We start from the raw sequence: 16,284 nt of genomic DNA, 5'->3' as shown, positions 1-16,284 counted from the left end.
TCACCTGCTGGGTGTGTCATGCTTGGGAAGCGGCGCCGCATCACACGTGCGGGCAGGATAGCCAAGCGGGCTCTGCATGGTTTTTCTGCCGGAGCGCCTCGTATTAAAGGTGCACTGAAGAGGATTCTGAACATGTCTTTTTGCCGCGGGAACTCGATCCACACATTCCTAGCATTCTTAGAAACTGCTACTTATTGCCCTGTGTGGCCGATTTCCCCAATTGAAACGAATTAACGTCCGGCTCCCGCCTTTTTTTTTTTTAATTCTGCCTCGTACGGTGGGCGGAGTCGACCAACGCGAGGAGCGCCTTTCACCCAGTCCCGTGGAGGCTTTGCTTTCGCTTTATTTTGTTTTTTAGGTTTCCATGAATAAATAGTTTCATTCGCAGATAATATAGCCGCAAAATAAGCCCGCAGAAATAAAAATAAGCGCGGACTATTTGCTACTACGGACTACTACGTATTACTCCGCCGATGGCAGAGCGGCAAGCCGCCGCGGGACTGGGTGAAAGGCGCTCCACGCGTTGGTCGACTCCGCCCATCGTACGAGGCAGAATTCAAAAAAGAAAGGCGGGAGCCGGACGTTAATTCGATTTAATTGGGGAAATCGGCCACACAGGGTAGTAAATCGCAGTTTCTAAGAAAGCTCGGAACGTGTAGGTCGAGTTCCCGCGGCAAAAAGACAAGTTCAGATTCCTCTTCAGTGCACCTTTAAGCGGAGATTTGTGCTGTATTAGTGAGTGGTATGCGGGGAGGGGTTGAAGAGCGAGCGGATTTTTGCAGTGCAGCTTGCGCAGTACAGAAGTTCGTATGACTAGGCCGCTTCAAGCAGGGCAAAATACTTCGGAGCTTATTCGCTTCCTTGAACCTTTCACCGATCTCACCTTTTTTGGAGCGGGAAACCTCTGTACAAGGGACACTTGTCTAATCGAGACTACTCCACTTCTTGACTCAGGAGGTCAGAATACGTCAAAACAAAATATTTTTCCGTCACACCTGCAGTCCTAGCGAAAAATCACCAGACACTTTTCACGTCCCTCATTGGGAAAATATCACACCGATAACGCCCCCCCCCCCCCCCCCCCCCAATTCCAGAGAGGGTTCAGTAACGAGGTTAGCCAATTGCACAACTCGAACTGCGCATCCTCGATATCTGACCACAGTGTACCCTTAAACCGCAAGCACACCAACCATTAAGGGCACAAAATGCTTCCCGAAGCCTTTCTGTGGGAAAGTAGGCATGTAAGCAAGTATCAAAGGAAAATCATTGAAAAATACTATTCTAGTTTAATTTTAAGCTGCGTGCAACCGAGCGCAGTTCCCTTTAGCAATCTTTCGCCAGCGGCATTAGGAAGATGAGCGATAAAAGATTCATAGTTATGCTTCTCACAGCCTGCGCCCCTCCAACTGACGTGGTAGCTAAAACATGTGGCTGCGGACAGCGTGTGCGGAATAAACTAGGCATTCCTGTTTTTCGACGGTATCAACATGTTGACGTGAGCCCGACTTGCAGAAATCGAAACCGGACTAGCACGCATACGTCGTGTTATTGCATTTTTTAGGAGCATTAGTAAAAAAAATACATAGCGTTTCTAAATCAAAGACGCAGCACGCAATGTTTAGAACGGATACAATCCCACTAATAAACTATGCATCTCCCTCTTAAGGCCTGTTGTCTCCTGTATGGAGACATTGACCTATATTGACCAGCTCATTCAGATATTTCCGAGTGGAAGACCATCACGTGTACAGGCGATCCAGTTTACAACAGAGAAAACCCTCAATGCAGCTGCCGCTTCGAAAGTGCCAGGGCTGCATGGGTCACTTGTACATCCTAAGCAGCGGGGTCCCGCGATGATTCCAAGCCTTTCCCCGCTGTTCTCCTCGACAGAACCCACTTTGCTTCAGGTCATTCAGCGCCGCTGATGAACTTGGTTGCCGGTGGCTCTCAAGAGAGCAATCCCACTCATTAGGTGGAAAAAGGGTGGATCGCATATTACAAACACCACAGTTACCTACTTTAGGGACCTCAAGTTTTTTATTACCTCATGACCCAAAGGTCAGCGTCTCTTCCACTGTTTGAGCCCCCATATCTGCGATATTCTGCGCACTAAATCTCCTTGGTAGATAATTTGCAGCATAAGATTACCGCGCTAACAATACTAAAGGACAATAGGATGCGGCACTCTTTCCTCCATTACGCGAAAGACTGCAGTTTTCAAAGGTAGTCGCTCCTCCATTATGCGAAAGACTATAAAGGCTTCAAGACAGTTGTCGGCCTGGTCATTTGCCTTCTTAATTCAGATAGCGAAACTCAAACGCCTCCAGCCGTCCACAAACACTCTTGGTCGCGATTTTGCTTCTTCCGGATGACGAGTCTCTGGTGCCTGGCATCGCGCAGTGGCAGTCCGGCGTGGGCTACTGTCCCCAGTCGGACGGTCTGCTGGAGCAGCTGACGGCCATGGAGTTCCTGCGGCTCATGGCCGGCCTGCGCGGTGTGCCCGTCTCCACCATGGACCTGATCGTGCGCAGTCTGCTGAGAGTCGTCGGCATCGGCGAGGACAAGGCTATCCAGCCGTGCAGCTCTTATAGGCAAGCAGCTGATTCCGCCGCTGCGACCACACAATAATAATTTCAACAGCGCATGCTACACACGGACACAGGACGAGGAAACACACACACGAGCGCTGTGAGCTCTGTTGAAGTACGACCACACACACAGACGAATATTTCTTTCTGGGGTCAAATGATTGGGAAAAGGGTCTCGAGTTGTGTTGGCGGGCCAGTGATTTGTTCCGCTGTAAAACAACCCTAAATCCACCTCGTGTGGTAAAAGGCCACTTGTGGCCCTTTTACTAACCGAAGCGGTGGTTTTGTTGAAGAGCATCCGCCTCGCATTCGTGAGGTACTGGGTTCGATCCCCAGTGCCACCGGACTACCGGTTTTCTAATGAGTACAATTTTCCCCTGCCTGCTGCTCGGGTTTCCTGCGGTGCATTTACTTGGGGTTGGGCATGTTGATTTTGTTTTCTTTTTTTATATTCATTTTCCTTTCAGGGTGCATAGTACATTATATAGGGGAAGAGCAAATTTCCGGAGCCCTCCACTACGGCGTCTCTCATAGCCTTAGTCGCTTTGGGACGTTAAACCCCATACACCAACCAACCAATACAAAACAAAAAGCCACATCGTACAAAAGATTCAACTAATACTACAAAATACAGAACGCAAATAAGGAAACAATTGAAGCGGAGATGAAAGGCACACAAGAAAATAATACATACAGATTGTAATGGTCCCGGAAGTGTTACATAGCAGCGAAAGTGGAAAAAGAAACACAAAAATATAGTGCATAATTCACATCATGCATAAGATGCCAGTGGTTACAATATAATGTTGTTATAATATACTATATTATGTTATTTATATATTGTATAATATATTAATAACATACTAATACTATATTACTATAAAGCTATAGCGAAATAACACCTAAACTAGGCTGGCAGCCATTCGTCTTGGCGGGAACTTTGCATTCCTTTTCAATGACTTCGGCTTCTTCAGCGTCCGCCGTACTTTCAGTGAAGCAGCATTTCAAGTTTTTCCATCCTCCCTAATCAAAAATTAATGCTTAGCTACGGAATGCCGTAGAGTCCGACCCATCTAGTGGAGTTGCTTCTGTACGATGCAGTAGTGGTCCGTGCAAGATACGTAGCGTCTTCCAGGTAATATTGCGGCAAGGAGCTCGAAAAAACTAAGATCGAAGGAAAATGTCACACAAACAGCGAAAACTCACAATTTAAATTTATTGCTCGAAATGCGTAATCTAAATCCAGTTAGATAAACAAAAGAAAACAAGAGAGTTGTCGTCAGAGGTATTTATTCGTTTATTGCTGAAACAGCTAGGATCAGATTTTTCTCCTCAACGTGCACCTTTTTTTTTTGGTCAATGCTATGCAAGACTTACTCAGAAAATCAGTCCCACACTTAACATTGCAAGCTGCAACGCTCTCCAACTTTACAGAGAGCCGAAACAAAACTTTTGTAATCCGGAAGGTACAGTCATGAGAAGTTTGAAAGGCAACAAATTTTTTGCGCAAAATTGCAATTTTTTTTCTTATTTGTCCGGTAAATTTGAAAATGACTTTTGGATATCATACGCCAAGAAGAATACTAGTTAGAAAACAGAACAGTCCGTGCATTTCGCACATAATTATGGGGCAATCAGTAAATGAATGTTCGAACTTTGTTCCCTCTAATATTGCGCGCGCATGTAAATTTTGTGCAATTTTTACAATGGACCGCCGATTGCGCTCTCGGGTCTGCTCTTTGAGAGAATTCGCGTGTTTTTTTGTCGCACATTTAAATATCTGCCCCACGCAAACAGTTACAAAAAATATGTAACTCGTATACCACCAAGCAGCTGGGTCCGGTTTCTAAATAAGCTTAATTAAGAAATTGTCCTTATTTGCAACCTATTCGGTTCATCTTTCACAGCATCGGCAATACCTGAAGGCTATGTAGTTAACAGTGATTACTTTAACGCGTGTTGACCGCAGTGCAGAACTCAGGGCCCAGTGATGGAAATAGAGATCAGTCCTGGCTGCGACTGCATACAACCTTTTCGCGTAGCTCAAAAGGATTGCTACAACAGCCCTTCACGCATCCTGGACTTCGTCTAATTTTTATGCACGCAATCAAGCACTTCGACGACTTCAAGCTACGCCAGACCCCTGAAGATCTAGTGGCCCTCGTGTGTATGAAATAACGACGTCGCATAGCAAGAAAACATGGCCCTCATGGCCCCATCACAGTTGATGTTTAAACTGGTGCCACATTTCCATGGTCGTATAAAGCAGACAGTTATGCCACGTATGGACACGAACAGCTCGCGTCGCCCTATCTAACGTGCTTGTCGCATAGAAACCTTCTATATCTATTGTAACTGATTTATATTGTAATTTCAATTGATTTTAAAGAAGGCTCTGTCCCTGTAAGCTTTTTCCACCCCCTCCTGTCGGCGCCGCAAGCGAGTGGAAAACATACACGATGCCATGCAATGTTTCGCGTGTTTAGGAATTCATGCGGCGTAATGATGCACTGTTTCTACCTCTCTTGAATGCAGTTCATTCACCTCTATCTCGCGTAAACAACGCAGTTGTGGCATGTCATCTTTCGCGCTATAACAAGAGCCACAAAGGAAGGTCAGGGGTTGAAGTAAATACAAAAGGTTGCTCTACATAATCCTGCTAGCCGGTTCTGTGTGAGTGCGCTAATACAAAAAAAAAGAAGAACGAATACTTTGGCGCCCAAACCCGTGATTCTGCTCACTACGATACAAAAGTTACTCAGCGGGCTTTGCCTTACGGGATGCAACGTCTTTTATTCAGGGGCCCCTCACAAATCCTCCGTTGTTCTTGTTCTTTCAGGCAGCGCCCGTGGCGAGAACTGTGTAAAGAAGGACGGCCGAGTAATAAACAAGCGATTCCAAATTTTGTTTATTCGTCGCTTCTTTCATCCCCAACTTCTTTTTTTGAACCGCTTGCAGTCAAAGAGGCGCAACGTTTCGAGCAGCCCCCACAGTTGCTGCTTTATAGATAAGATAGATAGATAAGAAGTTTATTTAGACAGGTACAAGTGTCTGGGAGAATGGCGAAAAGGCAGTGAGATGCCTCACAAAGCGCCATTCCCCCCATCCCCCCAACTCCCAGAAGTTGACACTTGTTCAGACAATGCAGTACGAGCACCGGTACAGCACACAGAGAAAGCTTCTAACACAATTTTAACATCTTATTTAAAGAACGCATTGTACAAGTGAAAAAGCATTCTGAAAAAAAAAGCAAACTTCTTTAACATTTTTATTGTATTCTGCTCCATGTACTGTAAGGCCAGACGCAAGAAGTGATACGTATTTGAACCACCCTCTAACTGCTCGTCGCTCTGCTCCCATGACCCAAACAGTAGTGGCGACAAGCGCAAGCTGTCCGTGGCGGCGGCCATCCTGGGCCTGCCCAAGCTGGTGTTCCTGGACGAGCCGGTGGCAGGCGTGGACATCATGGCGCGCAGGAAGATCTTCCAGGCGCTCCACGCCATCCTCTGCAAGGGATTCTCCTCCATCGTGCTCTCGTCCAACTGGTAGGCATTCTCGGACCGATGCCAATCTTCAGGGTTCGCAACAAAACAAATGCAAATTTTTCTTGCAAATTTGAAATTACTTCCATTGCCGTCTTGCTCTTTTCATATTTCTTCGCTGGAACATGTTTTGTTTGTTCCAAGTAATTGTGCTCTTTTCTTAAACGTCCGGATACTTAAGCACCCTTTTTGTGAGGAGTGCTTCTGCCGCGGTTGTTTTCTCCTGGTGTTCTCGTGCACGTTTTAATTCGCTGCTGTTTAGACTACACTACTTTGCAGCGTAGCAAAGTGTATTGTCATGCTCCTGTTCATTCTTCCTTCGTCTACGACTTCTAGCCCTTCACCTACCCGTGCTCTCACGCTCACCTACTCAGCGTGAGCGCTCTATCCTCGTGCTCACACTTGAAACACGAACTTACTTATAATGGAGTATAAAGGAGTAAACAGTCCTCTAGCGCACTGCCTTTTATAAAAGGTAGTTCCCTAAAGGATACCTTACTTCCTTTTTACTACTTACTGTTGATAGTGGAATTCACTCTCATAAACACATGGGCAGTTTTCAATTATAGCCAAGCAAGCTCTGTGTCTGGCATCTAAAACGAGTTGGCGAAAATTTCCACTGAGAGCGAAAAAAACTAAGCTGTAATTTTTAATGAGGAACGATGCCACGTAACGTTATACAGCTCCGCTTATCGACGTTCCCCCGCTCCGTATCGTGCAGCATGGACGTGTGCGAGGCGAACTGCAGCCGCGTGGGTATCCTGGTGTCCGGCCTGCTGCAGTGCCTGGGCACCGTCCCTCAGCTGCTGGACCGATTCGGCCGCGGCTTCACCCTGCAGGTCAAGTGCGTCGCCAAGGACTCGCGAATCGCCGCTGCTCTGGAGGACACCGTGGTCAAGCTATTCCCGGGCATCGTGCTCACCGACGTTCACCCGGTATACGCCCTTCTTGGTGTCTTCAGACAGGGATCGTATGTTGTAGCGCAGCATCGAACTCTTCCTTATTTTTTTTACTATAGTATAGCGTAGTTATTCCGAGTGTTTCACCGAAGTTCTGCAATTTTTTTAGATTAATGTTTTTGGGTTAGAAGACCGCTTTTTTTAGGCGTAGCATTGCCAGCGGGGTAGCGCGTCAGAATTAGGCTCAGATGCGCTAAATAGTACTTTGCCTAACTAATACTGAGTAAACTCTTCAACTATTAGTGTTAGTCTCTATTTACTGCGAGGCGTATAGCCCACTTTATAAGCAACATTAATGTCACTCTCAAGAATTTCGAAAACCAAGTTATCGTCAGCGATTTGGTCCAACAAATTTTGCCTACATCGCGTCAAAACACATGGGAGCACTTTTGAAAAGCTTGCAGGCGAAGCTACCCCTCCAACGCACGTACCACGTCGAAAGAGCCAAAACTTGCTGAGCCGCAGCACCGAGGGTAACGCCGTCTTCTAAATTCTAGGCACAAATATATATATTACTTACGCTGGGCTAAACGCCTCTCGATTATTGAGGAGGCTAGCAGTGCTAGTTAAAGAGTTAACTTTTCAATATTATAGTTATGCAGCCTAATAGCTAGCACGCCTTAGCTGTATCCTGATGTGCTACACTGCTGGCAATGCTATACCGAAAAAGGCGCTTCTCTAACTGTAAAAAAGAAAAGCAAACTTGAGCAGAACATCTTAGGTGAAAAACGCGGTATGTATTAATGTATATTTAACAGGCGGACGGCATAGTGGAAAGTTCACGATTCTTCAACAATGTTGCGCAAATACCCGTAGTGCGTGGCCACCACCCTCGGATGAAAAGCACCAGCTTTCCATGCTGTTAACATTACTGCCGTCATCTGGAAGATTTTGAAGGCGCTGATCCAAAGCAGACGTGATTATTCAATCTTGACCGGAACGCACCATATTTACCATCCAAGTTGACGAAGGCGACATTGTTTGCGCCAGCCAAGTAAACACACGATTGTTCCTGTCCATATTTCCAAGGATCTCGCCCTTGTATCCAGTTCTCGCAGAAGCTGCGTAAAATGTGAGATGCCGCCTGAGCTATGCTGGGCTACAAGCCTGGTAGGCTAAGCCAAAAGCAGCGGATCATTATGATAGTCGAGATTCAACAAGGATTAAGTGGGAAAGAGACACCTTAACTGAACCGGTGCCTAGTTTGGAAAAAAATTGTTTACGCACAAGAATTCAAGTTCTCTTTGTCTGGTAGAGCAGGTATCCACTATGCGTTCAATCCGAGACGCACAAGATATGACCCTCTTCATCAGTTTCCCAATTTCAAGAACACAGGCGAGAATGCACGCGGTTGTTTCTCCGCTCGTGAAGTTGGTCGGTTCCAGCTAATTCGAAATGCCATGATGTAATAAGTTTTCCAAGGGGACTCTTTACGAGGTATTGCGCAAGAATTTTGGCCGTGACCTTGTTGTTCAGCAGGACACCTCGAGGGCTCTTCTACCCTCGTGAAAAATTTGTTTAAGAAGAGGACTGTGGACTTTGGAGCATCCGAGCCAGCCTTCTGATCTTAAGTTGAGCAGCTCTTGCAGCGTCGAAGATAAATTCGACTGGCTGCTCTAAGAGAGGGAAAACGTAGACCAGATGGTCATCGACAGCTCGTAGGACTTCATGCCTCGCCACTGTCGAGCAGTTATCGACCCAAAGGGCTTCCCTATGAGGTACTGCCTGTATTCAAACTGTTACGAAGGCCTGTTCGTGTAATGAATTCCTTATTTCTTGATAAAAACACAATATTACCGAAACCACTAGAAGCAGCTGAAAGCAGTTTGTCAATAAATATGGTATCGCAATAAATTCTGTCTTAAGGTGGAAAGTATTCATTCCTGTCATGTAAAAAGGCTTATCTTTTCTCCCATATAGTTCATATTCAAATGGAAGTGGAGTAAAAAACGTTGCAGGCGAAAAACTGAAATACATCTTTTTGCCCTCTACTGTGTTGGCAAAGAAATGTTCAGAAATATGTTCAGGTGTCGTATAGACAGTAAACATGGATTATCCTCCAAGGGAGCGAAACTGGGGTAAGCAGTCCTTTAGCCCCAGTCCCATTTAGTGGCAGGGTGTGCCGCCCAAGTTATGGCTTACATTTCGATCCCTAAATACATGGAATGCTTACCATTGGCAACAGGGCAGCATAGCCTCCCTTTAATTAGGGGTACGCTAGAGGATGCCTTGTGTTCTTCTTACTCCTTTTTAGTGTAATTCGCGTTTAGAGTGTAGGTCCTACATTAGGTACCTAACAGTACCTAACAATATGTTATGTTTTCGCGCTGAAATTTCATCGGTTTATTACATCTTCCCATGGCTCTAAATTTTATTTGTTTTTTTTCGCATCGTCCCACTCAAACAGGGCCTCTTCCGGTTTACCATGAGCGAGATGCTTCAGTGGAGCGTGCTGTTTGCGCGCGTCAACCAGCTGCACAGGCAGTTCCAGCTCGAATACGTGAATGTGTCCAGCACGGCCCTCGAGGAGGTCTTCATCGACTTCATCCGCAAGGCGCGAGCTCCAACGGAACCGCTCCCACCCACCGATCAGGCGGCCAAGGCCGGGTCTCCGGCTCAGCGCCCCGTCATGTCCGCGCTCGCGAAGCAGACCGTTAAAAGCGTCTCTACAGCGCCGACCCTGGCAAAGAAAGCTTAGAACTTTGCAAAGGGTGCCATTTGTTGCGCTCTTGCCCTTTCTGCGTTATTTGTGCGCGTGTACATATTATGTACCAATTTGTCAATGGCAAGGCATTAATACCGTCGCCGTGTGCATGATAGACTTCAGGCCAGGAGCGACAACGGTGTTGTTTCTTCAGGACAATGTGCTTTGTTTCGTGTCCATTCGTGGCCATCGCTCCTTCTTTTTTCTGCATGTACGCTTGCACAAACTCGGAAGAAAATGAGAAAGTGATGCTGAGTGCTTCGTGCGCAACCATCGCGTGGAGGATACCAGGAATGCTGTTCGCTCAAGAAACTCTTGTGGCCGTTACATGGATGAATGTATCAGTGTTTCACTAGTCGGGCTTCTCGAAGCGTCTATTTAAGTAACTCTTGGAAATCCACAGGGCCATCCCGAGAAAGACTACATTTGAACCTCCGTTCCACGCATGGCAGCTCCGGCATTCATCTATTTATGCTGTCGGCTTGTCGTACAAAGTGCTTAAATAGATTTTGAGGATAAATTCTCTAAGATGTGTAGCTGTACGTTTCATTTGTGCGCTTGAAAGAAGGCGCACCTTTGTTGACAACGAGCTTGTGAATGGTAACGAGCATTGACGACGCGTTTGTTACAGTTTAGCCTGGTGTAGTCTGCAAGGAGGCAGTGACGGTTTTGTTATCTAATCGTTTCTTGAAAGCTCATTTTTCTGCCCTTAATTCACCTTTGGCGGCAAGGAAAGCTTGCGAACGCGAGCACGACGACGAGGGGGGTGTCACCATGTGTACAGACCAGATGTTCAGACTCAACGTACGTTTGTGGCACTAAAATTGGCATCTGAAACGTAATTTATGTATTTAAAAAGCCAAAAATGCGCTTTACGAATGTTGCGAAAATACATGTATTTTTGTACGCTAAAATTACAGGCGATAAATGCGATTGATGCTGCATAGCATGGTTTAGCATTGCTGTTTCTCCCGGACGGAGCCGCCGCTGTCGCTGACATGTTCAGACCGTGCCAATGGGGTGACGGGATCTAGTATGTCAATCCCCATGGTAGCCCCGCACCGCTCTCCCGATCCAATCAAGCTACCAGTGGGACAAGTCTTACCCCCTCTCCAATCAACCCCCTCCAACACCCGTCGTCTCCCACCCTCTTAATCTTTCCTCTTCAAAGTGCAGAGGGTTTTTTTTTTTTTGCCACCTGCCAGCCGAGCCATAGAGACTGGCGTGCGGATTGACAGATTTTTTTGTAACATGAGCGTTACACACACAATGGCTTCCACAATGGCTGCCACCACATTTAGCAGGAACGTGGAGAAGATGTGTGTGCGAATGTTGGCTCCTGCTTTCGCTGGGCAATCATCACAGTAGACAAGCTCAACTAAACCGATCGCGAATGCAAGGGTCACACGCTGTTTAGAATGAAATGCTAGCGACAACTGCTTGCGGCAGCACTATCGAATCATGAATGTAACCTATTCTAACAAACGTTAATGAAACAAAGTTAAGAAGTGCTTGGGACTGGGCTAGTTGAAACATCTTCTCATAAATGCTGCGCTGCTTAGTTGTACACGGACAAACGCTGAGGTTAAGCGCAATAACCTTAACCTCAGCGTTTGTCCAGTTTCTTTGTCCGTGTACAACTAAGCATTGCAGCATTTATGAGAAGAGTTAAAGAAACTATTTAAGCCTTAATCTATTGTTCATAACCTAGAAAACAAAACTAGGGGACACTCCAGCTCCGCCTTAAGGGTATTACACGACAGCGTTCATGGGCTAATGCCCATGTCTGCCCATCTTCTTGGCTTAGACCCCTGGGGGACCTCACAGCACTCCTGGAGCAGCGGTGAGGCGATGCACCACTGATGCGATGGCAGGTGCTGCCAGCGGTGAGGCTTGTGCGACTAAGGTTGCTCTTCCCGCGCAACGCCTCGCGACCAATCATTATTTTAATTGCCACCTGACACAATGGCCAGTCGGCATTACAATCGGATGGGAAGGTTGTGTAAGATGACAAGGTCACGAGACCTAGGTGGAACACCTTCCATCTGGCAGGTGGCCTTTCTGGGGATTTTGCGTGCTTTTTCCCTCGCGGCCAACGACGCCGACAACGCCGGCTTTTCTGGGACACAAAGCCCCTGACCATATCGCGTCAATAATAATAATAATCAGCCTGACCACGCCCACTGCAGGGCAAATGCCTGTCCCATGTATCTCCAATTAACCCTGTCCTTCGCCAGCTGCGGGCACCGTATCCCCGCAAATTTCTTAATCTCACCCGCCCACCTAACTTATTGCCGGCCCCTGCTACGCTTGTCTTCTCTTCAAATCCACGCCGTGATCCTTAAGGATCGGCGGTTATCTTGCCTTCGCATTACATGCCCTGTCCAAGCCCATTTCTTCCCCTTGGTTTCGACTAGGAAGTTATTAATGCGCGTTTGTTCCCTCACCCACTCCGCTCGCTTCCGATCTCTTAACGTTACACTTACCATTTTTTCTTGCTGCGTTGCCCTTAAGTTGAACCCTTTTCTTTATCCTCCAGTTTCTGCCCTATAGGTGAGTACCGTAAGATACAGTTGTTGTATACTTTTCTCTTCAGGGATATTGCCACGAATGTTTGTTGTGTTTGTTCATTCTTCAAAGCTGCCGGCACGCCGCTTTATCGCTTTGTTTCTGATGCAAGACACGCCTAGATTTATCTCGATTGATCGCATCCAGGCCGAGCCGACTTTACGTTGTTCGAGAGCGTTCTAGTAACTTCACAAGCTTTATCTCGAAAGTTCGATATCACCTTTAAAAACAGCACGGCCGAGAGCGACGGGCATTCTGTTCGACGATCGCCGAGCACGCTTATTGCTACGTCGCTGCCTTGTGATTAAGTTCTTTGCGGGCGCAAGTCAGCCCAAATAAAGTTTCGTTTAGAAGCGATTCTCGCTGTTTTCCTGTTCGCCGGACTGCAGTCACAACTACGTGACATTATTGTTAAACTGCCTTTCATGATCTGAGAGAAACTGCCATTAGCTCTCCATTCCATTCTTATTATTCTAGTTATCTTTCTGCCATGATCCGGATCGTCGGTCACTACCTGCCCTAAGTGGTCATATTCCCTTACTACTTCCAGCATCTGGCTAGCAATTGTGAACTGCTGTTCTCTTGCGATACTGTTGAACATGAGTTTTGTTTTCTCCGTGTTCATTTTTAGACCCAGACCTCTGCTCTGCCTTTCTAACTCATTGATCATGCATTGCAGTTCATCTCCTGACTGACTTGGAAAGGCAATATCAGTGAATCGTAGATTACTTAGGTACTCTCCATTAACTCTTATCCCCAACTGTTCCCAATCCAGGCCTCAGAATACCTCCTTTAAACAGGCGGTAAATAGCATTGGCGAGATCGTGTCTCGCTGCCTGACGCTCTTCCTTATTAGAATTTTAATGCTGAGTTTATGGAGGACTATGATAGCTGTACTGTCGTTGTGGCGATCTTCCAGCATTTTCACATGACTCTTCTACACCCTGATTCCGAAATGCCTGCATGACTTCTGAGGTTCAAACTGAGTCAAGTTCTATAAATATTGTTATGCTATAGCTATTAATATCATAGTAACATTCTAATGTGCGCGTTAATACGCTATAGACATTACCACAATATTACTATAAGCTTTCGGTGGTATAGAGATCACGTGTGTGGAATTGTAGTACCAGTGTTGGCGGGCGCCGAAAACAGGCGAGTCTTGTTCACTAGTAAGCTGGTTTACTAATGTCTAACAGTTCACCTTTCAACTGCATTTAGGTGCCCGGTTGAAATTATAGATTTGTAGGTGACCGTTAGCTAATAATTATTTTACTGCTCAGAATTTAGAAGCTGCGACTGGCTTCGTCTTTGCGGCTCAGCAAATTTCAACCTACACGGCCGCATTGAAACATTGTGCTTCTTTGGACCGCGCTCTGCAATGCCCGACAGTTGACGTCACTCCAAGGGGCACGTGTGACTTCGCGGTCGCTCTCCCGTCTGCATTGCAGCAACGAGATTCGCAGTGCTGCATTGCGGACGGGAAAAAGGTCACGTGGGATTTGCGCCACGAAGTGACGTCAACAGGGTATCATTGCAAAAAATGTTGAATCTAAGAGCCGAATGTAACCGCGTACCCGGAATTCTAAACAACGATAAGGTTACTACTGAGGTTTAGCTGCAAATCTCTACCAGTGTACTAGTATAACTAGTCACCAGGACTGGCCTGTTTCATGATGAGTGCGAAACTATACGGCTGAATAATTTTCGTCCACAATTGGCTTTGCAGATATTTCGCAGCGGTGATACGGCCCCTTCACATTTTCTACCTAGTCGAAAAATGTCACATTTTCAGTCCTCACAATAATTTTTGTAGTATTTTTGGCCGTGAACCAGAAGTAAAACTGGAAATTTTAGTAGTTAATACAGAAACGTACTTCAGTACTGTAGAAAAATCTGTCGTTAGGACAAAACATTCTATACTTCCGGCGCAAATCTGTTGTTTCTTTTCGACTTAGTTGCTATCGTGGAACGCACAAGCGAAAGCGTATTTTATGTTCCATGCTATGTTCCATGCCCTGCTCCTTTCACAGAGATCTAGAAGCCAGACGCACGCTACTCTTTCAGCATTATTCATACATCAGTCTTTAACGACGTTAGTTATTTCAAAAAGAAATTTCTAAGAATATTGTGAGGTGCCGATGTCGTTCGGTTAAATCTTTATTAGTAAATTTTATTCATTAGTTGGTGTACCAGATCGCTGAGGGGTTTTCATTCCGCTCTACATTCTGGCTGACGTGATCGGATGAAACCTCTCATTTGGCATAAAAATGATAAATAAGCGTTTATAGAGAGGAGGGAAAGTAGTGCGGATGATGAAAACAGACAGAAAGTAACTTACTACGGACTCAAACCTGCATCTGAAGCGCCATCTGGTAGACTCGACACCGGCCTCATGATGTATCTGCTTCTAACACGTATAGGTGGCGCAACTAATCTGCACCTGATGGATGTAGGCTCCGTGTTGCACACCCATAAATTGTTACATAACGTTACAAACGTGAAGCGTATGAAAAGAAAACATAGGGCTATTTTATCTGAATACTACTGGCGAAGGACACCCCCTTCCCCTTTCCACCCTATTTTTGCTGATTCATGTTACGTAAGCTAAGGGAGAACTGAAAGAAAGGTTTGCTATACACCGGGGACGTTAGAGAGCAAACACATTCAGTAAGCAGGCCTCGGCACGTTTAGCTTATTCGGTTAAATCTGTTCATTGTACCGCTTTAAGAGTCATACCCTGCGATTACCTCTATTTAAGTTATGCAAGCTGCTTAAAAGTCATTTAAACTTTCTGTGCCGCGTACCATATCACTTGCCAATTCGAGGAACGCTTACTGCCACCAAATGATTTCGCATTGCTTGCACCATTCTTTCAGCAATGTATGCACGAAGAAACATTTACACTTCTACTTTTCCCATCCACAGCCAAATACCTAAATGCCGTGGGTCGATCCGCCATCGCACATCGGGCCATCAGACGCACTCCAGCTCTGGCGAACTTTTCTTTCCTACTTCAAGGAAGATGAAGGGCCAGGCCATCACTTCGCGGAGCCGACCTCGGGACGACACTACCTCGAGGAAGAAGCGGACACCGGTCCCCCACCCGCACTCCGACCTTCAGCCCCACCCCCATCCTCACCCCCACCCTTAACCACTACCCCACCCCAACCTCCATGAAGCACCTTAGTTCTGCCGCAAGGTATCGGCCTACTAAATGCAGAAATAAAGACGTTAAAAAAAATGCCGCTTTTTGTTCCTGTCTTACGGGCACCGCTGCCTTGAAAGAAACCGGACTGTTGTTATTGCACGCTATCTGGCATTGTTTGCCTTATTTCTTTTTGCGCCCCCTTTTTTTTATGACGGCTCTCATTCATTACGCAAGTTATTCTCGACTGACAAGTATATTTTCTTGCTAAATCCTGAGTAATGTACGCGTGGTCATTTAAAGTAAATAAAGCAATAGTTTAGGTAATAGTGTGCTGAGGGAATCATCTCAGAAAGCACCAATGTTACCCTCAAGTTTGTTTAAATAGCTCCGCATGCTTCCCTCCCTAAATGCACCAACCGTTTTTTATTTATTGTTCCCATGCCTTCGAAGCCATGAAAATCCGAGGCCTCTCCTTGCTGCAGTTTAACAGCGGCTTCCCGGTTTTGAGCTGTACGGAGACGAAGGCATGGCATTGCCCGACGGTGTCTCCATGTTTTCTCAAGACAGACATTTTTTTTTGTCTTTTTTTATCGCACGCGCTTCGCTCTAGTTTGTCGCCGACAAACGCCGATAAGACGAACCGGTTAGGGTGCGCTATCGCGCCCTTGATCTCTGCTCAGAAAAGCGGAAGTAAACAAAGTCTGCCCGTAGATTGCGACAGACGCAGAAAACGTGAACTGCCTGTAGTGAATGGCACGCGCCCAGAATAACC

The 16,284-nt window shown here is 46.2% G+C and overlaps 2 protein-coding genes across 2 annotated transcripts in view; both read left to right on the top strand.

Moving 5' to 3' along the window:
- The window catches only part of LOC149362513 (phospholipid-transporting ATPase ABCA3-like), a 66,695-nt gene extending 64,067 nt beyond the window's left edge, over positions 1-2,628 (top strand). Inside the window, exon 17 of the mRNA XM_089568320.1 lies at positions 2,401-2,628. Coding sequence (XP_089424446.1) covers positions 2,401-2,628 — 228 coding nt within the window. The remainder of the gene's footprint in view (positions 1-2,400) is intronic.
- A 3,339-nt stretch (positions 2,629-5,967) lies between these two features.
- LOC149362512 (ATP-binding cassette sub-family A member 17-like) lies at positions 5,968-10,014 on the top strand. The gene is made up of 3 exons (XM_089569727.1): positions 5,968-6,133; positions 6,852-7,065; positions 9,497-10,014. Exons 1-3 carry the CDS (start codon positions 6,054-6,056, stop codon positions 9,785-9,787), a joined length of 585 nt encoding a protein of 194 aa, XP_089425853.1. The 5' UTR covers positions 5,968-6,053; the 3' UTR covers positions 9,788-10,014.
- Positions 10,015-16,284: the final 6,270 nt, after the last annotated feature.

Source organism: Amblyomma mixtum, chromosome 2 (genome assembly GCF_055824585.1).
Source record: "Amblyomma mixtum isolate Tamu chromosome 2, ASM5582458v1, whole genome shotgun sequence".
Lineage (NCBI taxonomy): Eukaryota > Metazoa > Arthropoda > Arachnida > Ixodida > Ixodidae > Amblyomma > Amblyomma mixtum.
Note: the sequence above shows the minus strand (reverse complement) of the source record. Positions and strands in the feature narration are given on the sequence as shown.

What these genes read in the sequence shown, in the direction of transcription:
- LOC149362512 (XM_089569727.1), top strand. Translation starts at nt 6,054, where the DNA reads ATGGCGCGCAGGAAGATCTTCCAGGCGCTCCACGCCATCCTCTGCAAG. An exon ending in ATCGTGCTCTCGTCCAACTG is followed by an intron (nt 6,134 to 6,851) that starts GTAGGCATTCTC and finishes CGTATCGTGCAG; the next exon opens with CATGGACGTGTGCGAGGCGA. An exon ending in TGCTCACCGACGTTCACCCG is followed by an intron (nt 7,066 to 9,496) that starts GTATACGCCCTT and finishes CCACTCAAACAG; the next exon opens with GGCCTCTTCCGGTTTACCAT.